Below are 27,466 nucleotides of genomic sequence, written 5' to 3'. Positions count from 1 at the left end.
GCTCAAGGTTTTCCCAGAGCTGGACCAGGACGGACAGAAGGAAGGCAGAGGGGGTGACCTTGGCCCCCCCACTGCTGCTGCCAAGTTGGTAGTTTTGAGAGAGAGCATGGGAGCTCTGCAAAGGGGGCTTGAATCCCCTGAAGATATGGACCCTCACGAAGGCTTCTGCACTTCGTTGACATGACATGGTGAAGTGACCTTTGTCCGGGTGAACACAGCCCACGGAAGAGGAGACCCTCGCTTGGAGACGAAGAGCCGAGATGGCTTGGATACCCCTGGTGTGCACTGGCAGAGATCCAGCTACAGCTGCTGCATGAAAGAAGAGAGCCTGCTGCCTTAGAGACATTGCTGCTCTGAAAGTAGAAAGGATCTCTTCCTTCTTCCCTCCTGGACTTTTATTTGGAAGGGAGAAGATATTTGATCCATTGTAAATACTGTTTTATCATGGTAGAGACAGTTGAGATTGTGTGTGTAATGTATTGTAATATTTATTTTGTACAGTCATTGTAATATAATCCCTTCCCCCCATTTTGAGTCTCGTGTGGTGTCTGGAAAACCCATCTCACACTGGGTTGAGATGTGGGAGGGGGGCTAGGACTCAAGAATTGGATTTTGGGGCTCTTAAACCATGACATTACCCCACTCTGGTGATGGGCAGTGTTACAGCTGTGGGGTCACAGCCTGTCCTCTCATCAGCCCACACAGCTGGCAGGACAGGCACAGGAGCTGACCAAAGGACCTAAGGTGTTCTTGAGCTAGAGAATGGCTTTCCAGGAAGAGCTGATGAAGAAACCTGGGATTTAATCTGAAATTTGTCTTTATGCTACTGTTGAAAGAGAAAAGCCACAGAAGCCAAGAAGTAGGTTAGTAAAACTCCACAAAAAACCTACCCAAAATTAGTTGTCTAGTCTCACTGTGTGTACCTCAGAAATCTGCAAGTAAAAAGGAAAATGTGACAACGAAGAAGAAGAAGAAAGAAATGGTGACAAAATACCAAAAGATAACAATTTTAGCTGCTCAGATGATTGGATGTAGGTGTCTTTTGGAAAAAGAAAACAGCAGGTGAAGAAATTCATGACAGGTCTTGGCTACAGACAGATAAAAATCACTGAAACTACCCCATATGCAACACAGTGAGAGATACTGTCAACTAAAACTTTAAATTCTGGAAATTCATGGAGAAGATTCATCAGACTGAGGATAGTCACTGCTCACCCTCAGAAAGGAGCACAATGCACCTGATGGAGACCTTCAAAACCACAAAAGATGCTGAAAACATTTGCCAAGCAACCCATACAGAAACACTTAGATGATAACAAGAGAATAAATAAGAATGAACAGTTTGGTCAGGAATAAAGCAATGAACCTTCAGAGGACATGCTGTCAGTGCAACTTTTCACAGTACTTGTGGTAGTATTTTCTCAATGAAACAGGGAATCTTGTCAGCTTGCAGCCTGAAGGGATCTCTGACACTGTGGTAGGTTGAAGACAATCAGATGCAGCAACACAAAACCCCCAAAGCAGCAGCAATACTGACAAAAATATGTGAAGGCTATTGTGCCATAGACTGAGACCCTCTTGCAAAAAACAAACAAGGAAAGAGCAATCTGGGGGAAAATAATATGTTACCGTGACAACATAAAGGTAAATGTGAAATATAACTTTCAAGCTTTTTGACATGACCTTCTCTAGGTCAAATGCTAGGACAATTTTGGCCATCACATTGAAGCACATATGGATAAAGAAAGATATGAGGACAGATTTAGGGGGGAAAAAATGAAGAAAAAGTATGTATGAGGGACAACTTAGTGACAGGAAAAACAAGTCAGCACATATCTTTTGTATGCTGGTCAGGAAGCCAATAAAATGGGAAACAAAGAAAAAACTGACTTACTCTTACTCTTGAGCGATTACTTAATCTCTCAAGTCAGAGCTCAAACATATTCCTCCTAGAGAGAAGGAAGAATTCCTTCTGTGGCAAAGACTACTCAGATAATGCCTCTGGCCCTGGCAGCCCTTGAGAGAGTTTATATAAGTCTTTTCTGAGTGATCTACCTGAACTCAAACTAGAACAGAAGACTGAAGAGCCATCCAAATATTCTTTTGGGCTTAACATAGCTTACGTATGAATGAGCTGGGACAGCTTCTCAGGCTCAGAGTTGACATCAACTCTATGATTCTAATATGACTAACTTATAGGGTTACCTCACACCAGCTGTGTAATGCAAGGGAAAACCTAATCTGCTTGATTAGAAACTGTTCTTTACATGAATGGTTCTGATATTAAGTTTTAAGATGTGCTTGTAAGATGTGGGCAGCAAAAGCTCTTCTAGAGAACTACTGTGAAAAATAATGGGTTATTTCACTGAAGTGTAAAATAGCACTTGAGCTGCTACAGGTTAAATCTCTCACTTGGTTTGACAGCATGTGCTAAGGGCTATGCAGTTCTGTGATCTGTGGCATAAACACAGTTTGATTAATTTTCCATTAAGCCCACAAGGAGTTGTGAGACACTATCTGAGCCAACATCTGTGCGTGTGGACATGTACAAATAAATACATAAAGATATAAACATGTATATTAAGGCTATGCAGCAGTTAAGACATGCAGTGATTTAAAAGTGGAAAAAATTCAGCACTAACTCTATATAAATTTTACTGTAGCAGTATCTATAACAGCTGACTTAAAAACTACAAATTTGAGTGCTTCTGTGTCATTTTCCATCCCAAGTAATTTTGGAAATATCCTTTTACTTTGTAATTACTGTTCTTATATGTAGTTGTGCTATTAAGTTGTTATGAAAAACAACACCTTTTTAAGAGAAAGGTAAAAATCCACACACAACCAAGAAAACAGTGTTCTTCTCAAGATTTCAGGCTCTCAGTTAATTGTATGGAAGTTTAATATTAAGAACTTAACAAAACGGAGCAGCAGGATACAGGTTTCTAATTAGCACCTGTGTATTACTCAGACACTGGTATATTTACATAAAACACTGCTAATATACAGGCTATTATGTTGTCCCATTGTGATCAGTTTCTTTGCAGAAGTGATCAGAATGATTCCTAAACAATTTACAGTGCAAATTCTAATGACTGACTTTGCCATGTGCCTCTTTCATTTCTAAAGCCCATTATCGTTACTGAAACTCACCAACATGCATGTTATAAACAAAGCCTACTGCCCCTCTCAGCCACTAAGGGGAGGGGGGGGGAAATCCTTGGAGGACAGTTGGTAGTTACTTTTTCTGTAGCTATGATCTACCTCAATCTAAAATTCTTTGCTAGAGTTGTTACTTTAGGCAGTTTTTTTAGTTCATGCTATTGTAGATCAATTCATCAATATACCTGGTTTTGAATACCTGTCTTTAAAAAAAACCAAACTAACAAGAAGAAACCCGCTCTCTACAGATGTTTCCTGTGCTTTTATCATTCATGAACTCAGCTGTTATGAATATAACTGAAAAATGCATAAAATCTATTATTATAGATTATATTATATAATTAATGAATTATAAAGAATATAATTATCATACATCAATTAATATAATTAACATTAATTCTATTGATTAATATAAGTATAATTATAAACATGTAAAATAAAATAAATATAAATACATAAATTATAGATATTACATATTATATAAATCTATTATTAGAGTTTAAATTTCTACAACTTGATAAAGACAACAAGAAAAGTAATTTTAGAGAAAAACTGACTGCTCCTTAGAGCTAAGAAACTTACGATTTTGCTCTGTCCCAATATGCACTCACAGCCCATCGCAAATGTGAAGAATAAAGTGCAGTAGAGCTGATGCACACGCATCTGCAGAGGACACACAAACCTCAAAGGGCATGTTCAGAACAAAATTAAACTGCACTGAGACACAGGGAACAGTGTCCGCGTTTGAGAAGATGGGGGGGGAAGGGGGATCACACCTGGAAGAACCATCAGGAGAGACTCAGGATGTTCCTGCCTGAAGTGCCATCCTAGGAGCCCTCCAGAAGAGGATTTGCTGTCTGACAACCTCCAAACTCTCCATATGCACTCTCCTGCTAAATTACAGTAAAACTAGTAACAAACAGTAGGATTATGTCAGCGCTTCTTTTCCCCAACAGAAAGTCGACTGCAGTAAATCAGAGACCAGACCAAAAGACTGCTGATAACACAGGACTATGTCTCTCTGCAAAACTCAGTTCAGAAGATGATCTGGCTTGCTACTGTGGAAAAGATTAATCCCACAATTTCATCATTCTGCAATTTTCTCACCACACAGAACAAGTATTTGCAGCAATTATTAGTCTGTACCCAGGAGCAAGATTAACCATCACTGAGAGATGCTGAAAGACACACAGGAAACAAAGCCATTTTCTCCTGAAATAAAAACATGATAGATTTTTATAAGAGACTGGTCTGAACCAGGAAATTGAAAAGCTGATTAGCTCGTAAAGCCTTTTTACAGCCTCAAGTGCTGCTAAATTTATTGATCATCATGGAACATTGAGCCAGACAACTTCCATAACACAGACTCACTCCTACTGGTTTCCTCTATTTTGAATACTAGAATAAAATTTCTGCTATTTTGGAACAGAGAAGAAACTTGACAATATTTAATCACTGAATGTTATGTATCAGCTAAAGCTGGCTAACCATACTGCTTAATTTTAACATAACAGGTTTTTCAGCAGTGGTTTTTGAGACAACCTATTTGAATTTGGTGTACACTACTTCAAATGTTATCAAGCAAATCAGTGAACGAGATCTGTATCATATTTACCACAGAGTAGAACAAGGCTCCACACCACCTAGAAATTAACTGATCTGCCAAACAACCTTTCAGTTAGATGTCTATTTTAAGATGTCTGAATTTCAGCAACCTAATTCAAGTTCAAAGCTTAATACTGGCATGTTTGCTTTTCTTCATTAACTATTAAGACTCTGAAACAGCTTTATGCTTAAACAAAAAACAACTGAGGATAGTGAATGACAATTCGCTCTAAACAATTTTTGTACCATTTGACTCTTTCTTAAACTTCCAACACCTCTGTTTATGCGACTTATATACAGGAAGTTAGGGTTGTGTAGAAAAATTTAGAATTATCCCACAGGTAATGATAAGAAGCACTGTGCATTTGTTTGTGGTTGTTTACTTCTTTTGGAAGCAGGAAAAGACTTTGATAATTGGTCAGAGATCATGCACACTACCTAAACATGAAGAACCCTTACATACTCACAATGCAACTTGTGACCACAAGAAATTACTTAAACTCCAGTGTGCAGCATGGTTACTGCTTTAAAGGCTTTACTACATACGAAGGCAACTTCTGTGTAATGCCCTTTCATGATGAGGGAAAGAGATCTGGAAAGAAAGTCATTACATGCCAAGTGGGTAACAGACTTCATATGCTGCCTTCACATCTGTGTGTCTGCAAACAGACCATGTCAATATCACAGGCTGCACACTCCTTGTTCCTTTTAAATTACATCAATAATCTGCTTTAAACACACCATTCTTACTTCTCTTTAAAAATGTGCTCCTCAATTACCTCCTCTTGGAAACTTCCTGTTTCTGCGTCTATAAATTCAACAAGGTGGTGCACACTGAAATTTCATTTTCATTCAGTCATATTCAAATATTAGAAGCAGTGCTCCAGTCCAGTCACGGCTCTTCTCAGGTTCCCACTCTGCACAATACAGCATTACAGTAATGTATGAGCTGGTCACTGCAGACGAGCTCTCCTTTTTTTGTAGGCAGCTCTAAAATCCTTTTTTTTCAGTTCTACCTCCTGCACACTGTTAGCATTTAGCTACAGCTAACTGCTTCCATTTCTGTGTGTTGTTTCAAACACGAGAATGTTCCACACCTATCTGCAGCAGCAAACTGCAGCCTGATAAGTAAACACCATGAAAACAGGAGATTAGGTGCCAGCCACATGCCATACAGCGCTGCTGAGCTCAGCTGGGATTTGTGTCACTTGGTCTGCAGTGTTGCAAAACCCTGCTCAGCAGAGCTGGGATAGAACCAGGGAATTGCAACCAGAACCAGTACTCTATAAAGGCGGGCTGCGGTGGGGTTAAAAAGACAGAAATGGTACGTAAAAGAGGACTTCATTTTATGACTGAAGATCTCCGAGGTTATGAGCTCGATTACTTCTACTACAACAATGAAGCCAGGCCATACTCAAGCTGAGCAGTACTCTGAATTAGAAATTGCAAGGATGCAGAAACAAAATATTATTCATGAAGCTGTATGAACTGATACACACACAGTCATGGTGGCACTGGTTACCAAAACGAATGGAAAACAATAAAGGAAAATAAACAAAAACTACCAAGTCAAGGAATCTTAATAGAACTTTGCTGTGAAAAGATCATCTAGGGATAACACTGCATAAACAGGGGTGGTGGTGGTATGTTGTTGGGATTTTATCTTCAATCATTTTAGAAAAATTCAACATTGTTTTATCATTTCCATTTAAAAAGAGGCAGACTGGGGCACTTCTTGCTTCAGCAGTGACTTCCTTCCTGGGGATCAAAAATGTTAATTTTCTAGTTGGTCCAAGCAATCCTACTAAGCACGGCATAAAGGCAGGCACAGACCTGACTTCTTCCAGAACCAGAAGGGTTTCTGAGCATTAAGGAGTTCCCAAGGAGTATCCAAGGCCACTGACCTCTCATGTCTCCCTGTCAGGCTCTTTCTTTGGCAGACGAGACTCAAGTGTTAGTGAGTGGAGACATTCTCATCTCAGGACAACAAAGGGCAGAAGTAGTGAGAATGCAGAGGCTGGAGAACTATTCACTGAAAAAGCAGTTCCTTTGCTTTCTGGACTCCTCTACTGCCGCTCTGCATCCTCCAAGAGCAACCATCTTCAGAGCAGCACAGCTTTGCCTAGATTTCAAACTAGGAGTGTATGCCTAAAGTGCAAAGCACTAGATGTGAGAAAAAGTAGTCATGGAGCTCGTTTCTACAACTCCAAGATCAGACACGGAATTTTCTTCAAGTTCAACATACCCTGCATATCTAATCATTCAAAAAAACCCCAAACCAACCCCCCAGACAAAAACCAAAAAAACCCTCCAACAAAACCAAAACCCAACAAAAACCCCAACCCCCCCAAAAACCACACGACCCACCCCAAGCCCCTAAACCAAAAAAGCACCATTCTATACAAAAAGCTGACAGTAACAAATAAGCTAGTCTACTGTATGTTTTATATCAATCTAAAAAACCCTAACATTCAGGAACCTAGTTGTCAAAAAAAAAAAAAAAAAGAGATCAAAAACTCAGCAAAGGTGTCTGCAATGTTCAAGAATTCTGGGCTATTTAATGCACTATTTTCACTTTCTCCAGAGAAAAGAGGTGTAAGTATTATACTACCAACAATAAGCAAACAGTGGCATACCTTAAGCAACACCCACCTACCTAATTTCTACTACTGCAGAAAGAATACAATTTATTGAAAAGTATTATTTTTTCCATATGTGTGCTGTATCAGATGTTTAAGCATCTTTCAGGTTATATATTTTTAAGAATACTAAAGTATTGATACCTAAGCACAGTTCAACCAAGGCGTTGCTCTTACAGATCACCACACCCTGACTACGCAATATGCTGTATGTGCCACAGGCATACAAGCTCTGCATTTGTATGCCAAAAAAATTATATGGGTCTTGGAAGCAGGAACAGCGTGGGCTGTGAGCAAGAAGAAAATGCCAACCACACCCCAAAACAAAAACATAAATACAACAGCAATATAAGAACAACTTAGACACCACTTTAAAAGTTTGTTTCTCATTCCCTCTCTACTTCCGACTGCTTAGGTCAGGTGGTGTTACAGCGTCTAAAAAGGGTGTTTCCAGCATGTTAAAATAATTTTAGAAGCTAATTAACTACACACAGCTCGCTCTGGAGCGTTTCAAGTCTGCTGACAACTGAATCCCGTCGGAAGCCTTGAAGGTGGCGGCCTGTGTTACTTCAGCGCGCAAAACTCCCGGAAGACAGGGAGGGGGAGAAAGGGAAAAAAATATGAAAAAGGGACTGCAACACGAACACAAATGACCTCGAGCAGAAGCAGCAGGAAAGCAGAGCCAACAAAAATAGCTAACTCACTTTGGATAGACGTGTGCCTTCTGCTTCCAGCAGGAATGGCAGGATGCGGCTGCCTTTCGCCCCAGCGCTGGAGCAGCTGTGGTTGTGGCTTCCGGGAGCGCAGGCAAAGCCCAGCCCGTGCGCCGAGTGGCGCAATCCCCACCCAGCAGCACGGCTGCCTCCCTGCCGGCACAGCCCCACGGTGCCAGGGCAGGGGACCCAAACCAGCAGGTTCAGGCTCCGCTAGCACGGTGGAAGCGAGATACCACAATGAGCGAACCTGCCTCCCAATCTCGGGGTCACTTCTGGTAAGTGGCTGGACCAAGGTCCCCCAGCAGGGACAGCTGTCAGCAGGAGTGTGACTCACTGCGGGAGTCACACAGCAGAAGCAGGGGTGAAATGCCTGCTTGGGATGGTGCAACATTCAGCTTTCAAAAAGCTGTGTTCGCCTTTCGAGTTAGTTGCACTGGTGCCACAGAAAGGAAACCACTCGTTTCCCCTCAAGAGACCAATATTCCTATTAGAATACCCCCCTAAATTTGAACTGATTAACCAGGCTCCCACAGTACACAAATGTTACTAACTGAAAGTCATTATCATGGTTTGGACCAGTTAAGGCCATCAAAACTTGACTGACTAGGAATTTTTTTTAAGCATAACAAATCTAAATGATTTATATTAATTTATAAATTAAAAGGTTCTTCATGAAATACCCATAGTGACCTGCTCTTGAATTTTTTTTTTTTGGCTCTGTAATCAAATTCTCAATACTTGTCATATGGGATTGTAACTTTAGATACCTTTTACTCAAAAATTATTCCTTTACAAGGTGCCTCTGCAAAGGTCACCAAATAAAAATTGGGTGACAGTTAAATAAGGTATGCAACAAAAAGAAACCTAAACAGTAAATATACTGATAGTAGGAACCACTTTTGGTGATAAACTAGATTAACTTATCCACTGCAGAAATACTGGAACTTCACTCAAAGGTATTTAGTAACTGCCCTTTTTTATCTTGTGTTCCTGTTCATTGTATAAGAAAGCAGACTGAATGCCCCCTTAAAACAGTGATAATTTGGATGCCAGTTGAAAGCAAGTAGCCTTTAATTTCTTAAATCATTAAGGTCAAGAAGCTTTCTGTGAAAATCTGAAATCAAAGTAATTCTTACTGAATTTCCACTGTTGTTGAGCTCTTCCAGCACTGTTTCAAAAAATAGTCCATGATAGTAAAATGGACAAAGACTCTTACTTCTCTAAGCTATGGCAGCCAGCCACAAAAAGAAAATTATTACTTGTTAAGAGCAATGCAAAAAATCTGCTACATAAAAAGCAGCAAAACTTCATCTGTTATCAATGGAATTACCACAAAAGAACACAAAGATGCAAGAAAGGTGGCTGGATCCATCTGTGTTCAATTATCAGCGCCTTCTATTAATAGCTATAATTGAACATTGAGCTAGAAATTGGCGGTGGAACTGGCAAAACCATCATTAAAGGCTGTAAAAGAAAACGCATCAGCACTGGTAGGGGATCTTCTGCAGAAGGAGGAGGTTGGATCAGATTTTCCTCCTCGCTGCTGGCTGATAATACTAGTAAGCCGTGACCTCCAAAAGTTTGGGCACCTTTGCAGTTAATGTATAGAAGGACGAGGCTGCTCATAGGCAACCAATAAATTTTCCTGATGATCATAACATTACCTGAATCTACCTTTTAGTCCATTTATCTGACAAGGCAGACAAATGCTTACTGAAAACACCTGCAGTCAAACAGGACTCCACATCGAAGAGGAAAGAAAGGCCTGTGATAGATACAAAGGAGTCAAAACATCTGTTTCTGTTAAACACCTTTAAATTATTAATTTAGATTTGAGTCATGCAGAAACTAGGCACATCAAGGTTGCCATAGGCAGCCAAATAACATCCCTGCACATTGAGCAGAAGCAATGAGTACATCCTGGCTGCAATGCCAGGAACTCGAGAGTGACCAAACGAAGAGCACAGGGGTAAAATGAAGGCACAAAGAACTGTTCAGATGGAAAGCGCAATGAAAACAAAGCTGGATGGGGCAGTGCTGTCCCTTAGGAGTTGTCCATGTGACAGGTACAATCACAGGACAATCAGACTACCCACATCCATGACACAATGACAAGGAATCATCACACAGAACTTCCTGCATCTTAAAACTCAGAAATGCAAGTGACCCAAGAAGAAACAAGCCATCAGTTATTATTACTTACTGACTAAAAGGAAAAATTATTTAGACCTAACATGAGGCAGCAAAACGCCCTCTGGCTGTTCAATTCAGAGTAAGTCATTTCACCAGAGGGTATGAATATGTTAAAAAAATAAACAGCTTGAGCTGGAGCAACTAACTATCCTACTTCCCCTGCCTCTTCTAAGGAGTTAGAAATTTATCTGGGATAAAATGCATTAATGACAAGTATTATTGACCAACAGAATTATTAAAGAATCAAAAGAGGTTTTGCACACAGGACACATTAAAGCTACATCAGGGGAAAAAAAAATAAAGGAAGAAACAGCAGTTCCAAATTGTCTAAGACCTGGTGGAGTATTTATGATTGCATTAAAAGATTTGATCAGTTTGCAGCAAAAGAGAAAGGGCTGCCTTGCCTCTTCAAGAAATACTTCTCTTCCTGTAAAATTTCTATTTTAAAAAAAAACAAAACCTCTGCAAAATTTTTGTTTCCAATAGATATTTTTAGAGACCAAAATAAGGGCAGAAAGAAATACAGCAAGCCAAATGAAAAAGCTACAGGTAGCACAAACTACAAGAACAGTACATCTCTGAGTTTTGCTCTATTTTAAATAACACTACAGGCTCACAGGATATTATTAAAAAGATATAAAGATGTACTTAACAGAAGATTTAGCCTAAGTGAAGAAAAGCAGAAATGGCTGAGTGGGAACTAAAATGGGTAAACTTAAAATAACTATCCAATAACAGTCACTATTAGACAGCCCTGAGATAAGTACTGTCATACTATATAATCTTTACCTATAAATATTTTGGAATGTCACAGAAACTGGGGAAACACCCAGTACTGATGAAATACACAGCCTAGGTTGTCATAACCTAATATAAAGCAATTCCTGGCAATTGCATTGCATTATTTTCATGACACTACCTTCCAGTTCTTATCCTTAGTAGCATCACCAGAAATCATGCCTTTCACCCTTAGGGTCGAGGACACACTTATCATAAAAAGAACATTAACTGAAAAAAAAAAACCCAAAAGAAAACTTATAGATGTGTTAATTAGAAAATTAGATATGTGCTTCCACGGTACTATGCAGCTGTAGATTCTCATGCAGAAGGATGATCCTTGAGACTGTCTCACCTGTCATGAGAACTACATATGGACAACTACATCCACCTTGACTAGCAGGCAAAAGGCCCTGGCAAAGTAAAAGGAATAGAAAGATAAGCTGGGGATGTCTTTATAATGATAGACAAAAGCATTGAAAGTAAGTGACAACAGCATTTATATCCTTGTCTCCTCCTTCCTTAGCCGGAAAGGAAAAATAATAACTTAAGTGGTTTAGAGAAATCTTTAGGAGTATTATTTTACAACAGCTTTGATTAAGAAAATAAAAATCCCACTCAAAAGCAGAAACACTTCCTGCTGATAGGATCCTTCAAACAATGGGTTATCTCCAGATATGGAACACTGGGGTGGATTAATGGACTCCTTGGAGTAATCTGTAGGAGCAACCAGCCTCACATCCGTGGTGTGGACTGATGAGCTGGACAGCCCCTGGCTCACATACAAAGGAATGAAGATGTGTTGAAAAATATGTTACAAAGTGCTTTTGAAATCTGAAAGTGGAAAATAATGAAAGTGCAGAACAAGGTGCTAGAGCTAAACAAAGACATCAGTCTTGTCTCTACTGACCAGCAGCCAAATAATTCACTCTGCCATCAAGATGGGCCTGATTTGAGCTCTCCCTGAACTGCAGCAGCATTGCACACCAGGAACCCTTCCCCTGAGCAGGGAGGCCTTTTGAAGTTTGGGATCCCTCACCTGAGACAGAGATCCTTCCTTACCTGTGGCAGAGAGACCCCTTACTCACAACAGATCCTCAGTGAGTGAGTGGTAGTGTGCTGAATTAATGCTATGAAACAGCACCAATCCATATATAGTTACTCAATATGGTTATAAACATTATATGGATAATTCCACTAGACATAAACCCTTGTCCGAATCTGAGACTAAGACTGGACTCAGCCACACTTAAGGTTCATCAGGAATTTAGAAAGCAAGGGGGTCTACTCTGAACTTTGTGACTCAGCGGGAAGGTCTCCATTACCCTTTTCGTCTCTCTGTGTGAATCATTCCAACTCAATTCTAACTCAATTTTCCTTTTTATGTTTCTTCCATGCAGTAATTAATGAGATGAACCTGGCAATCAAACTTACAGAATGTTGTCAAACCACCGTTAATCTTCATTAATTTCCATCAAACTGTCAAATTATTAATTTACCTCAATAAAACATATTGCTGCTTCTCTTTCCAGTGAGCTGCATTTCAGTCATCTGTGACAAATAGCACATAACAATGACTACCAAGTACAGCCATCAACCACCATCAGAAAGAAGGTTTTCAACACCTTCTTTCAATACTCTGCAAGACCTGAGCATCCTGTTGCTCCTCATCTGCACTCCTTTGCAACTCAGCTTTATAATGCCTCTTACTCCAGGGACAATGAGAGCAAAGACAGTTTCTCAGTGCTTCAATCTCACCAGGTTCCACCGAGTAAACAGAATCCAAAAATACAACAGCTAAAGGTGAAAAAAGAACCACAGGGCTGTAAAAGTCAAATGAAGTTTGCCACTGATATCAATGGGACCAGGATTCTTTAAAATAACTAGGACACTAACAAAGAACACATGAAAGGGGAGAATGCTACCACATCTATTTCCTCAGGAAGTCAACAGTGGCTTCTGCTCCCCTTTCATTTCAATTTACTATGATTTCTAGCAAGTCATGAAGAGCATCCTAGTGTTGTTGAACAAATGGTTTTCTGTGAAGCCACACCATATTCTCTTCACTGGTAAAATGGTAAAAAAGACCACTTCCTTAAGTATACATTACCTTAGCAGCAGAAGGTGCTCCCCTTGTCTGTGTTTTGGGGGGTTGGCTGACATTAGCAGTTGCTTCTTTTTCCTACAAAAAAAAAAAAAGAAACACATAGTAAAGATCAGAAATACTTATGAAGAGGAAAAAAAAATCAAAAAAAGGACACTAAAAATATGTCAATTAGAACATTTTTGCAAGGCAAGTCATCAAAAAAGTATTCTTGCCAGGATTTTGGCAGCAATGGAGAACAGAGTAATACCACGGTAATTTGAAGAGTCTGATTTAGTACCTTTCTTCTTATACAAAGTGATGATGACTGCATCACGAAGGTCTGATGGTAGTTTGCCTAGTTCCCAGCAGCACACCACAAACTCATGAAATTTAGCATGGAGTGCAAGGCCCCCATGTTTCCAGACTTCAGGTGGAATTCCAGCAACCCCAGCTGCCTTGCCAATTTTCACCTGCTGTATGGCCTTGAGGGTTTTTCCTAAAGTGGGGGCAATATCCGATTCGTATTTCACCATTTGTTGTGGGATGGACTGAATTGCTGAGTCTTGGACTACACAGTTGGGACTGAAAAGAGTCCGAAAATGTTCAGACCAATGATTCAGAATGGAGGTTTTATCTGTTAGAAGCGTTTGACCATCTGTCCTGAGTAGAGGACTTTGGACTTGGTACGTAGGCCCGTATGCTGTTTTCAGGGCTTCATAGAATCCTCTGTGATCACCCATATCTGCACATAATTGAGTTTTCTCAGCTAGATCAATCCACCACTTGTTCTGGATGTCACGGAGTTTCTGTTGGAGCTTGCTGCATGCAAGACGAAAGGCTGTTTTTCTTGCATGACAGGATGGCAGTGCAAGGTGTGCTTGGTGGGTGGTTCTCTTCTTCCTCAACAGTTCCTGGATCTCTTGATTGTTTTCATCAAACCAGTCCTTGTTCTTCTTGAGGGAGAATTCTAAGGTTTCTTCAGAGGATTGCAGGATGCTGTTTTTAATATGGTGCCAAATTGTTTCAGGAGAGGAATCTGTAGAATCTATGGAATGGTTATCAAGCCTAGTTTGAAGATTTGCCTGGAATTTGTTTCTCACTGTGGCTGATTGGAGATTGTTAACTTGGGAGTCTCCTCCTTGGGATACTGCCCCTCTTAGGTCTGAATTTAAGATTGAAGTTGAGTTTACAGCGCACAAGTCGATGGTCTGTTTGGCATTCTGCACTAGGCATCACTCGGGTGTGGTGGACATCGCGGACATCTCTCCGTCGCACCAAGACATAATCAATGAGGTGCCAATGCTTGGATCTGGGGTGTATCCAGGTTGTCTTCAGACTATCTTTCTGCTGAAAGATAGTATTAGTGATGGTGAGCTGTTGCTCCGCACAGAATTCTAGGAGAAGTCGACCATTATCGTTGCAGTTTCCAACACCATGCTTGCCTAATACTCCTTTCTAGGCTTCAAAATTCTTACCTACTCTGGCGTTGAAATCACCAAGGATAATGATCTTATCATCTGCAGGTACCTTTTGGGTAAGGCGGCTCAGGTTGGTGTAAAATGTATCTTTTTCAGCAGGGTCAGCTTGGAGAGTTGGGGCATATATACTAAAGAGGACAACGTGCTGCTTGTTGTGGAGTGGAAGGCATAGGGAGATAATGCGGTCAGAATGACCTGTCAGCAGATTTTTGAGTTTAGGAACAAGAGAGTTTTTAATCATGAAGTCAACTCCTGAGAGATGCCTTTCAGTTCTGGGTTTACCTGACCAAAAGAGTGTGTAACCGGCACCATGTTCTCTGAGGCTGCCTTCCTCGTGAAGGCGAACTTTGCTGAGAGCAGCAATGTCGATGTTGAGACGAGCCAGTTCATGGGCGATTAGGGCAGAACGATGCTCAGGACGTCCGCTATCTGCAGAATCGAGCATGGTTCTGATGTTCCAGCATCCTTGAGTTAATTTGGCTGCACCTTTGGAGGCAGGTGTATATTCCTTTGTCTTTTGATCTTTCTGTGACTGCATTTGTAGAAGATGGCCGTTTGGCTAAGACCTTCAAGCCTGTGCAGTGTGCAGTGGATTTTTTAGGTGAGACACAGCATGCATGGAACTGAACCCACCCTTTAATCCTGAGGTTCATCTGCCAGGGCCAAGCGAGCTTGGACGGTGGCAGTGAGGTCCTCAGGACGTAGGTTTAATTAGAGTGACCTTTTCTTAGATGGATGGCCTTACAGGGCTAAACAAGCTCCATCTGCCCGAGTTTAGAGTTGTCCTTCTCCTTTGTGTGCTCTGAGGCTCCCCCTCTCATCTCCCACGAGGGCACAGTCCACGCCGGCGCAGCTCCCCCTCTCTCACTCCTTTCTGTGCCCCGGGCCAGGGACCGCCGGGGGTGCCCTGCGCCCGGGGTGCCTATGGCTCATATATAAATCTGTGCTATTTTCTGTGGCAGAGTGACTCCATTTTAAGTAACAGTTAAAGCAAGAGAAACCATATATTATTTAATGAAAGATATCAATGAAAATAAGAAGGTGAAGCTATTGCTGTTCAGACATAATTTGAATGATAACCCAGAAAGTAACATCACCCTCAGGGAGGGAGGTAAAGGTACAATGCTAAGATCAAAATTATAGTTTTTCTAAGAAGCTCAAGATTCACAACACAATTACAGCATTCACACTTCCAGCTGCTCTCCACAAGCAGGGAAGGCTGCAAAAGGACAAAAGATTCCACCAGTGAACTCAGTAGCACCAGTTTTTAATGGATTGGGCACTACATATTGGAACAGACTGGGGGATCTGGAGACCTCTGTCATTAAGGTGGAGCTTCTGTTCTCTTTCTGATTTAGCTCAAAAATTTGGAGATCATCTGGAGTAAACAAAGCTGCACATTCAAGAGTCACCTCCAGTCAGAGCCCACGCAGTGGGCCACCGACTGTGGCCATTTACCTAAGATTAACATCACCAAAATATGGCCCAGAGGTACAAACTGAAACAATTACAGACATGTACATCAAGGATGTCAACTTAGTACTGGCCATACTGGAAACAATGACATCCCAGTAAGACTTCACAGGAATGTTCCAAAAACCAAGAGTAAAAGTGATTTTTCCTGCTATAGAGGACTGTGGCTGCCTCCTCCTGGTGTCCCAGCCCAGGACCCTCCTGCACAGCTGCTAAAGTCCAGTGTTGCCCTGTAGAGACCAGTACTACCCAGTACAGACTCTGTAATCCACAGATCCTTCCACTTCTAATTAGGTTGTCCAAGTAATTAAAAATTTGAAGTGCTACTCTCCCAATTTCAGAGAGAAAAGCAATAAAAAAAAATCACCAAAAAAAAGAGCAGACCTCTGAAGAGCAATCAGTATTCTGGGTATGCCTTCAGTACCATAGATCTTGACTGACACCTCAGGCTCAGCTTTTGGTTCAGGGTCTCATGGTTCATGGTTTTCAGGACATACTTTTGGTACTGAAGACTATGGTGCTGTGATGCTCTTAAAAATCTCAGAATCACAAAATACCACAAATCCATACATAAAGTACTGTTTTACAGAAGGAGTTTTTATGATACCTACCAACACCCTCAAAAATTTCAAGCACAAGGCTAATTTTCCTCATCCCCACCAAGCCTGAAGTACAAAAAAAACCCCAAAAACCAAAGAAACAAGTAACAGAGTGAAATAAATCCTTGCCCTGAGTATGAACTTATTTTAACCCATTAAACAGAATAAAGAAAAAATTGTTATGTAAATGTTTCTCTGTTTCATGGTAGGCAGAACACAAATAAAGGTAGGAGAGAGAGAGAAGAAAAATAAGCAAATACATTCTCCTCTGGAGTAGAGAAAGATTACCTAGCGATAAGCTACATGGAAAGTTAAGCCACCAGATCAAATGAGTATTTACTGAATACTGTCCACAACACGCTAAGTAAAGTAATAGGTGTTAGCTCCCAGGATCATCTTTCAAAAATAACCTCTTTGGTACTTAATACATTTGTAAAAGCACAAAGATTGGCCACATCATACTATTAGGTTCATCCTTCTTTCACTCTTATTAATATAATGATGTTATGTGTTTCCCAAAATGCTCCCTCCATGCAAACCAGCTCTGACACCCTTTATCAACAAATACATCAGGGCTGTTCCCATCTTCTTCCCTTCAAGAAGTGGAAGAGTATTTTTCCTCTGTGAAAGTCTCAGACCCAAACAGCTGAAGAATTACCTTGCAGCTGTACTCACACCTCACCTTTCAACCTGATAACAGAGCCAATAAATTATCAAAGCACAACTTCTTTATGAAATTAATTAAAAGAATCACAAGCCTGTAAAGAATTGTGTGAGAAGAAATAAAAGCTATGGCATACAGGTACTTATAATCTACTCTTCATTATCAGCAGTGGCTTCAAAACAAAAAGACAAAACACTGTTTCAGTGGGATATTAATTCTGCAGGTTTAATAAAGGAGAAATGAAATATAAATCCTTTTGATATGCAGATCTTCCAAGGGAAGACATGGTACAGTTGGCTTAATAGAAAAAAACCAAATCACACACCAAACCACAAAAGGAAAGTATGTGCAATCTCTTTTCTGAAAATGGCTCTGACAACCATCAGCAGCATTTCAGTCTCCCCCTATCAATCCTTCATTCAAGATTTGCTTGAGCAGCAATCACACTATGTTTCTTCTTACAGCAGAAAGAGCCTCACATCACAACAGCTCTCAATGAGTACCAAAAATTTAACTGAAACAATGTTATTTTTCAACTACTCTTGGCATTTTAGCCAAAGAACCACCAAAACAGAAAAGAGAGACAACAAAGAAGCTTCTCAGAACCCCTCCACTGAGGGTGGACCAGGGCCACAATCCCCTGTGCCAGTGCCCACAGTGCTGTAGGGTACAGGGGCAGAAAGAAAACACACAAACAATGCAGTTTAAAGTAAATAATTTGGTACCAAAGTAGAAAAAAACCCTCACAAATGCTACAGTCAAAAGTTACCTATGCACAACTCAGACCAGCAGCGGGCACTCCAAGAGACTGTCACCAGTCATAATTAATGCCTTTACTCGGCACTATGCCCTGGGACTCTGAGTGACTCTAATGCTTTTCTGGATAAGGAATCCTGAATGACAAGCATCAGGATTAAAAAGCATCACAGAAATCCTGGCTTCAGAGCAAAGAAACAATTCTAAAAGGACAGGAATGCTTCAGCACCAATTATCACTGTCATCCTCTTAAAGTAAAGAATGTATTTCCTGCAAAGTAAAGTATAATGAGCTGAGCAAGCAGCATGGATTTTGTCTACACTGCTGTGAAGCATGGCTTGGAATGTCAGGACACATGAGAGAGAGGTCACACAGTAAAATGTGACCTCACTCTAAGCTGGGGCTTCAAATTCCTGAAATATATGGCTCTGTCTGTCTTTTAATACCACATTTTCACATCCTGACAGCAGCAATGCACAGGCTGGGCTTTTACAGGGATAGAGAACCTCTCCCTGGTATTTCCCTCTACAACAGCAAAAAAAGAATAGGTCTTTCCAGATCACGTGCAGTTATTAACTCGAGCCTGCATCCACTCAAAACAGAGCAGAGGGGTTTCAGAGCACAGTCACACACAACAGGAGCACTAGTTTTGCCTTGATCTTAGGAATACAATGTGGTTGGGCAGCAGAGCACACTGTGCCCCAAAGGGCAGCCCTCTGACAGGGCAACACTGAACATGGTATGCAAGAACAGGACAGCAGGACCATGCAACCCATTACAATGCAAGACCTGCCCTACTGGGTTTGGATGAGCTTCACTTCTAATATTTCCTTGTCTCTAGCAGTAGTCTCTAGCAGCTGATATAAAAAAACCTAAAACCAGTGATGTAGAAATAGGTCAGGTCCGTGTCGATATTTCTTTCTAATACTCTTGCAGACTCAGATAATGTGTGGACTAGGAACTTCTTAATTTCATTATATTTTATAAACCATCCTAGGTTTCTCTTCAGTGATTTTGTCCCATCTCCCCTTTATCTTTTAGTATCCAAAAGCTTCTAGAGCACCAATGCCCTCATGGGCAGTGATCTGAAATTGATAGAAGGGCATATGTAAGGTGAAGACTGTGGGGAAAAACCATACTAGCTGTCCCTCACATGTTAACAAATTGCTGAAAGCCCTAGAACATCAGAAGTAAAAGAGAAGAAAGGAAATTCACTGTTTCATACACTTTGCAATGGTATGCTGTAGTCATATTGACCCAGGTCCATTATGTCACAATAAAGTGAGAAAACAGAGGGACAGATATGGGGAAAAGTGCAGCACATCACTCACTTCTACTGGATGGCAGCTGCATCCCAGCTGCAAAAACATGCAACAGCTTCAAGTGCCTGAGCAACCACTAATTCCCACAATGATAATTTTGTTTCTGTTAACATCTACCACACACACATCCATAAGGAATGAAAACATTTCATTAAAGCTGATGTAGATTTTCAATGAGTGTCTGATTCTACTCAGGACGTGAATTCAACAAATGTAAAGGTTCTAACAACCAAGACATAAAGATACAAGATGTATCCCTGTGACTTGAGCCTTGTCCTCGAGCAGTGCCCAATACAACATAAAACAGTCTGTCAACTACACTGATGAAGAACTGCCTCTACCTTTTTCCAATTTTATTTTCAAACGCACCTGCAGTTTCCACCTTTGTCCCTCTGCCGCATCTTTTGCCTATTTCTACAAGGCACCATGCACAGATACACACTCAGTTGCTCACCATTAGACTGACAATGTGTACCTCAACCTAAAGCTGACCCTTCCCATTCAAGTAGACCCCCCCACTCTGTTTAGGCTGAAGGCTTGAGCAGCACTGCTGAAATGATACAAACAAGTACGGCAGTACCTTTGCTTTGCTAACATATTTAGGTAATGAAGTGGATGAGATCATTCCAAGAGCAATGGTATCACAGTTCTATCCCTTCCAAAACCTGTCCACAATATTTCCCTCCTTTGCTAGATGCAATAACACTGAGTGTTACCACAACCAAAGGTCTTCCAAGTAACTACCACAGGCTGTTGTGAAGGATCAGTGTTAAGGTAAAATGGATATTACAGCCTTAAGGCCACATCTTAGTTTTTATTTTGAGAAACTGGATAAATTTAGTACTTTAGAAGAGTTGGAACCTTAGTACTGCAATAAGCTGCTGCTTCTGGCAACAAAGCAGAAGAGGTGAGAGTGGACCCTTAGGAAGAGTTAGAGAGGGACTGTTTGCATCCTTTACTTTACAAGCTATAAAGACACCAAGCAGAATGGAATCTGCCGGAAACAGCTGCTGAACACACCTGCTGTCTGTCTCTTCCAGCCAGTCTGTAAGCTACAGCTGTGTGACTTCAGCATCAGCCAGGCCAATGTAGTGGAACACAAGGGATTGTAGAAAAGTCTTGAAGTGACAGACACAGGCTGCAGCTGTGCTACTCATACACGCAGGAAGGGTAGCCAATTCCAAGATTCAGAGGGGAAGGCTCACTGCCTTCAGTGAGTTCATGGCTTTCCCGCTGAGCTTTTATCTGTGCGGACCAGCCTGCTACTTTGATGACCTGGTTCTTCTCTCTCATGATGAGCAGCAGGATGACCTTAAGTAAGGCAACTCCAGCTCTGTGCTTCAGCACCTCCCCTTCCCCACATTTCATCTGTGTCACTCAGATAACATGTCTATTCTCCTTTATACAATGCTTCAAGATCCAAGGATGAAAGTACTGCCTGATAGTTAAGCAGAAAATCACTGGGAACCTCAAAAGTAAATAATTCCTGAAGAAACAATCCTATGAACCAGTGTCTGTTGGCATATAATAGATAAATTGCATGTACTCCCTGCAATGACTGTATGTAATTCCAAAACTTTAGAGTTATTAAATAAATCATCTTCACACTACTAACTCCTAAATCTTTTAAAGTATTATTTTATATTACTGGATTGTGAGGCTAAAATTGGAAAAAGCCTATGGAACCATTTAATCTCCTCAGCAGCTCTGCACAAGGGCGTATCTTACCACGCAGGTTTCTATCTACAGTAAGCCTGCTGGTTTTTTTAATCTACTTTTAAGTTTCCAAGAAAGAAAAGCTTAAGAAGCCTGTTCTACACTCTAACATTATTCATTTTGCACTCTCCTTGATGTCGTGGCTGATTAGCATCTCCTAGCGTCAGACTCTTCCTACCTCAACTTTTTAAAGCTTTACTCTTCTTCTCCCACTCCTTCAGGACTATTTACCCAAAAATCTGAGAAATAGAGTTTTTTATCATTACCTTTAGTTAAACAATAACCATATGGGATTTTACTATTTTCCTTTCCTCTTCAAAGACTTTCCTATTTCCTTGTCAATTTCATAATGCATTATCAAACCTTTTCTAGTAGGCAGGTGAACAACCTTGACATTATAGACAAGTTTGCCCAAAGCTGCCTGCAGATGGATTATAAACTTCTGTTTCAAAAAATCAAAGACTAGGGAAAAAACTTCTGACTTTTAAACAAAAATGTAACATTGCAGACTCCTGGGAGCTGTGTACAACTATTGTGAGTCGCTACCTCAACTGCTTAACAAATCAGAGTGTTTTGGAGGTAGGTGTGAACCACAGTGGAGCTGATGCTGTTCAATGGGTTTATGGAAGAGGGTTTTGATCTGCTTTCACTTCTAAGCACTGCAAAGTCAATGGAAAGAGTGAAATATACAAAGAAGTTCACAAGAGGAAACACACACAGTATTCTAAGGACTCAAAAAGCAGAAGTATCCAGACAATAAATTTAGTAAGAGTCTTCTGCTGCTGGAAACAGATCTCTTCAGTGAGCGGTCAGAAAGAGCAACTCCACAACTCCAACCTACAGGCCTCAACTCCTGCCCTTCCCACAAAAAAGTCATCACTTCTCTATTAAGAGTAAAAATGCGCAGTCCAAGAATCTGGCATTAAACCAAGAATGTATAAATGAACAATGGTATTTAAGAAAAAACTAAAATATCTATAGAAAGGAAAGGAGGAACATGTTCCCAGGCTAGAGCAGCCTTCCTTGCTTTTCTGGACAGGAAAGAAAGGCAATTGCTTAAATGCTCTACTTCAGAGGGTTGCAATAAAAGCATTCACTAGCCTTTATTTGCAATGCAGTTAAACAAGCTTAGACAAAGCTATTTCCCACATAGGTTCTCTTAAGGATAAAGCATCAGGCACATCTATTTCTGGCTTCCCTGGACCAATGGCTAACATTTAAAGACAAATAGACAACTTGTAACAGTCATTTCTACAAACTCTTCTCTTTTTTAATCTGCTGTTAGCCTTCCTTGGAATAGCAGAGGCTCCTGGGGAAATGATCACTGCTGGAACTCGTGACCTGGCTCTCTTTGCATTATCAGCCTGACTCACTGTAGCACACCAGGACCTACCACCCAGTGGCTAACAGGGAGCTTCTGGGAGAGAGATGACCATTCCAAACAACTCTTCAAACACTGCCTGCAACCCTTGTTGCCTTCTGATGGTGCACAAGAGATGCTGTGCTTCAAATGTAAAGCTGCTTGTGTAAACTCAACGTAAATACCAGCTCCTTAGGAGGCAGTATCTTGAAAAATAAGTATCTTTTCTAAAATACAGCACAGACCATATATTTGCAAGTGTGTCAGTAGATGACCCACATGTGCAACATCTATGCATGAATTTGAATTTCCACCTGTAGAAGAAAAGCCAGAGTGCAAACAAGGTCAAAAACATCACAGTGCCCTCACTTCACCTGTACCTCTGGGAAACTGAAAAACCAGGTCTGTCCCACAGTGTCCTGGCACTGCACAGCAGATACTCTACTGAGATAGCTTCCATGGATACTAACATGAAATACTTGGGAAAATATGAACACAGCAAAGAAATATTCCCAGTAGGCCTCTCAGCAGCACATGACTAAACTATACATTCCTGGAATGAATAGTGAGTGGCTGGAGTCACCAGTTAATTTCCTGAAAACTCCCACTTTGCTATCAAAAGGCAAAAATCTGTACAGGAGGAAATTTGTTACTGACTTTTCTTCATAATATGTTCAAACACTTGAATTTACCTCTGTCACTTCTGCTTTTTTCTCTCCTGGCTTGGAAGAATCTCCACTTGCCTTCTTGTCACCATGCTGTAAATAGAGAAAACAGATGTGTAGTTAGTAAGGCCTTAAATTATACCTTCTATATAGCAAAGTTGCCAAACATCTTCTTGCAAGTATGATTCCTTTCATATACAACAATATGACGGAAGGAAACATGAAGGTTTTCTTCTCACTAATAGACTGTATTTCTAAATGACCTATTGGGTAACTTCATGTGGAATCAGCCAGAAGCTCAGGACTTCCACGACAGTATGTGTAACATGATTGCTCTTGTGAAAAGCTCTGGAAGATATTCACAATGAGCTTATCACTCATTCCTCACCAGCCCAGCACTCTCCAACAGCTTTGGAAATGCTGTCAGTCCCACAGGCTTCAGCAGAAACTGGAACAGCTCCCACGGAGACCAACGAGATGTGTGCAATCCTGTCCAATACCTGAACTTCCCTCAGACACACTAAAATGCTCATTATGCCCAGCCCTCCTTACCTGAAAGAAAGCTGTTACCATGATTTCCATAATTCTGGTGCTGATATAGAAAAAAGTAAATGCTATAACAGTTCAGGCACGGGTGCACATTAGGAAATAAGAGTTCTTCCAGGATTCCCAAACCTCCTCAATCTTTCATCTACTCCAAGACTCTAAAACTCTTCCTTTCACCTAACCTGATGTGCAACCCCATTTGCTTCCCACATGCAGCAATGTACAGACACAGTTTGTTCATCACACGTTGCAACTCTCCGCATTTCTGAAAAGTGGTGAATATGGTCCCTCAAAAAGCTTTTTCAAAAATAATAGAATAAAAGTAAAAAGCAAGAAATTAATATAAAAGGCAACATAATGTAGCTACTATTTAGTATCTCAGATACTGTAACTTCCCACAGCCAGTGAGACATCTGGGAGCAAGGATTCCCGTCAGGTCTGTTTTGTTAAGTAAAGACAGGAGATGATTCAAGACTCATTTATTCCCTTCTGTTTTGAGGACTGAGCAGCAGGGGGTAAAGTTTGCTAATCCACTAAGTAATGAGTTCCTACAGATTTTTCTTTACATGGCTATAGGGAGAAAGTAATGATCCATGTATCATTGCACTGTGTTCAACAGAAATCTGTTCTAGTACATCTGCAGACAGGCTGGGAAAATACTATAGCTGAATGAAAAAATAAAACTAGAAATAGAAGCGTAGCATGTCTCTAATTGTTTCCATTACACTGGAACACAACAAAAATTTCAGTAATTGTTTTGAACAACCTCTAATAATTCCAGTTTTTAAAATGAGTTTGGGTATTATTAAGGTACTTGACAAGTTTTAAAATTGAGAATGCTGTTCTCATATTTGAATTGTGCCTCTTGAGAGGAAAAACAAGCCCCGTAGGTGGTCTTTTCACGTAAGAGATGAATTAATTCACTGCCCTGTAACAGCACTTTCAGTATAGACACAATTAACCCATTTATCTGTGCTTTTTACTGCTACAGTAAAAGCATATCACATACATACCAGTAAAAGCAACATCAGTGAGTGAGTGCTGTTGCTGATAGAACAGTAATTCCAGAGACAGCACTGCTTTAAGGCTCAGGAGCTGCAGCTCCTGGCCAGTAAAACTCTGTCAATGGGGCTCTCTTCTTGTATGGATATCCTCAGCATCACAACTCTCTAGAAGCTAAATGCTACTCTGAATCCAGCTAATTCAGCTATTGAAACAAGCATGTCTTTCCGCACGCCACATGTATTTCCTTGCCTTCCTTCGCTTTCTTCTTCAAATTCAGACATGGTTTTAAAAGCATCAACACCAAGCAAAGTGCAAGGTTTTTAGTTTTTTAGTTTTTTATTTTAGTAAACCAAGTCAGAGAATGTAGGAACTAAATACTTAATTCCTACTGAGTGTGCCAGACTTTCACCAGGGGTAAATCTGGTCTTACCCTTCTTCCCTAAGTCCATCTCCTCATCTTCATACCAAAGAAACCCGCAGCAGACAGGAGCATGGCATCCAAAAGGGCACCCAGTCCCAGGACTATGAAGAGGAAAATATGGAAGGGGGCTAGCAGAATGCCAACTCTATGTCCTTGAGGGACCCCAGGGCAGCTTTAATGTCCAGGGAGGACATGGAATGGACCAGGACAAGGACCACTACTTTGCCACTCCTAATCACAAGTCAGAGAGAGATTAAAAGCATTCATCTTCCCTCCAGAATGCTGTGTCACACTATACCTATAATAAAGAGACTTTGACTTAGAGGCCCAATACTGCTTATTCGAACGGAGAGAACAAAGCATATACAGTCTGACCAAAGTAATTATTTTACCCGGTAAGTTGGAGTCATGCGCTGTGTACACACCAACTGCTAATACCCTCTGCCCTCAGATAACAAAACAGCTTGTGAAAGTACTGCCTTGCAGGAAAGTCTGCCATCCTGAGGAGGAAACCTTGGAAAGCACAGCTTCCTAATACACCTTCTGAGGAGACCATGCTGGTTCCCTGAACAGCTGATGTGTAAGATATGAGAAAGGACCCTGTTTCAAAAATGCCCTTCAACAGCTCCTTCCTTGTCTGTTATTTTCAAGCTTTGAATCCTTCAGTAGAAAAATAAATATATAAATAAAATAAAGACAGTAAATCAATCTGCATGGCAAGAGGCTAAGCTCAGGTTTCCTCGGACAGTGTGCATGCAAAGCTCCTTCATATTCACAAGCTGATGACACGAGCTGTCTTCTTCTTTTGGCACTCTTTCCTTTTCTTGTTCATCTGTCCCTACAGTGCCAAAGATACACATCCATAACCAAGCCAGTGGGTCAGAGCATCTCCAGCTCTCTCACACGGGCAGTGGGCGTACAGCTAAAGTTACATGTCTAGTTTTACTCAAGAGCTAAAAACAATTCCTTGTATCTTTTAAGTTGGCCCAAAATATTTTCCAGCATTCCTAACTAAAAAAAACCAAACCCACAAACCCACCTATAATCACATGCTCACTAAAATATAGATGTATCATGAAGAAGAAAGTTTATCCTGAGACCTTCATCCTGTTCCAAAGTGCACAGAAAATGTCACCACCTATTATTTTGAGACACGCTTTTAACTTCTGACTCAAAGAGCATTTATAAACTAGAAAGTAACTGGCCTGGGTGAAAAGCACAGAGCAGATTACTAACAACTGACTAGACACCTCTGTGTGCAAAAAAAATCCAACCTCTTACTAAAGGTTTTCCTTCAAGAAATTCATCCTACACCTCAGGAGCCTCATCAGCATTAACGAACCTTCAGTTCAGCGCCATTGCACAGGATCTCAGAGGATGCACAGTAACTGGGTGAGAAGTGAAGCCTCCCTGCAAGACTCTCAGCTGAAGTCAACCAATTCTGCACTACAGATATTAAAGGAGATGGGAATCTGACCTGCCTTTTCATCTGAAATGGGGAAGAGGATAAAGATCTTTGATGCTGGTCAGAAAACTGACAGATATAAAGAGCTGCCAGGGAAGCTACAATCAAGCCATGTAAGAAATGGAAAGGTGAAACCTGGATTCTTCTTACAACCCATTCTGCTTTAAATATACCAGTCAGTAAAAACCTTGCTAGAGGAACATGGGAATCTCCTTTGTGTCTGGAGACAAGAGAGAACTCCAGTCCCATGTGTTCCCACAGGTGCTCTTCTGGTGCCAAAAACCATAATGATGGGTTTCCAAAGAGCAGACGTAGGAGAAGTTTCCTTCTGACTACAGGTGTCATATCTTAGCATCTTTTTTTACCCTGGATGCAGTGATCCAGAACCATCAAGGCCTTTAACACCCATTTCATTGCTCAATGCAGCAATTTCCAAACCTTCCTCCTTGTGACTTTGTGTCACCTCTACCACAGTATCACTGATTTGACTTGACAATGAATGATACCTGAAAAGTGCTAAACGTTGATCCGAACTACATGGAGCAACTTAAAAGTACAGTTATAAACTTAGCAGGTTTCATCTACCTGATTATATATTTAGGAAATACATTTAAGTGATATTTTCTTTTGCACAATGTATACTTTCTGTAAAACTTTAACACAAACTTTTCTTCCCCACTACTCCATACAGAGACTGTTTCCTCCTATGACTAATAAACCATAAAGGTTTTTTAAAGGCTTTTTAACGCAATCGCAGGCTCGTCACAGCAACGAGTAGGGACCCAAGTCCATCCGAAACCGCCTGGAGCCATCAAAGA

General features: G+C 40.8%; 1 protein-coding gene across 21 annotated transcripts in view; it reads right to left on the bottom strand.

Annotated features, from left to right (window-relative positions):
- Window positions 1-27,466, bottom strand: part of CAST (calpastatin) — a 55,483-nt gene that overhangs the window by 27,210 nt on the left and 807 nt on the right. For 14 of the 21 annotated variants that reach the window (XR_007903770.1, XM_051782759.1, XM_051782763.1 and 11 more), the window contains exons 2-4: window positions 23,239-23,304; window positions 13,203-13,274; window positions 3,745-3,825 (exon numbers count right to left, since the gene is read on the bottom strand). Coding sequence is in view for 18 of the 21 variants with exons in the window: in XM_051782759.1 (XP_051638719.1) it covers window positions 3,745-3,825; window positions 13,203-13,274; window positions 23,239-23,304 (219 nt within the window). In the remaining 3 variants the exon portion in view is untranslated. Of the gene's footprint in view, window positions 1-3,744; window positions 3,826-8,110; window positions 8,252-13,202; window positions 13,275-23,238; window positions 23,305-27,466 lie in introns of those variants that run through there. The other 7 variants (XM_051782768.1, XM_051782770.1, XM_051782773.1 and 4 more) reach the window with 4 other exon arrangements.

This window comes from Manacus candei, unplaced genomic scaffold (genome assembly GCF_025592945.1).
Source record: "Manacus candei isolate 608988 ecotype Guabito, Panama unplaced genomic scaffold, ASM2559294v1 h1tg000016l, whole genome shotgun sequence".
Taxonomy (NCBI): domain Eukaryota; kingdom Metazoa; phylum Chordata; class Aves; order Passeriformes; family Pipridae; genus Manacus; species Manacus candei.
The sequence above is the reverse complement of the archived record's forward strand: the minus strand, read 5'-3'. Positions and strand labels throughout refer to the sequence as shown.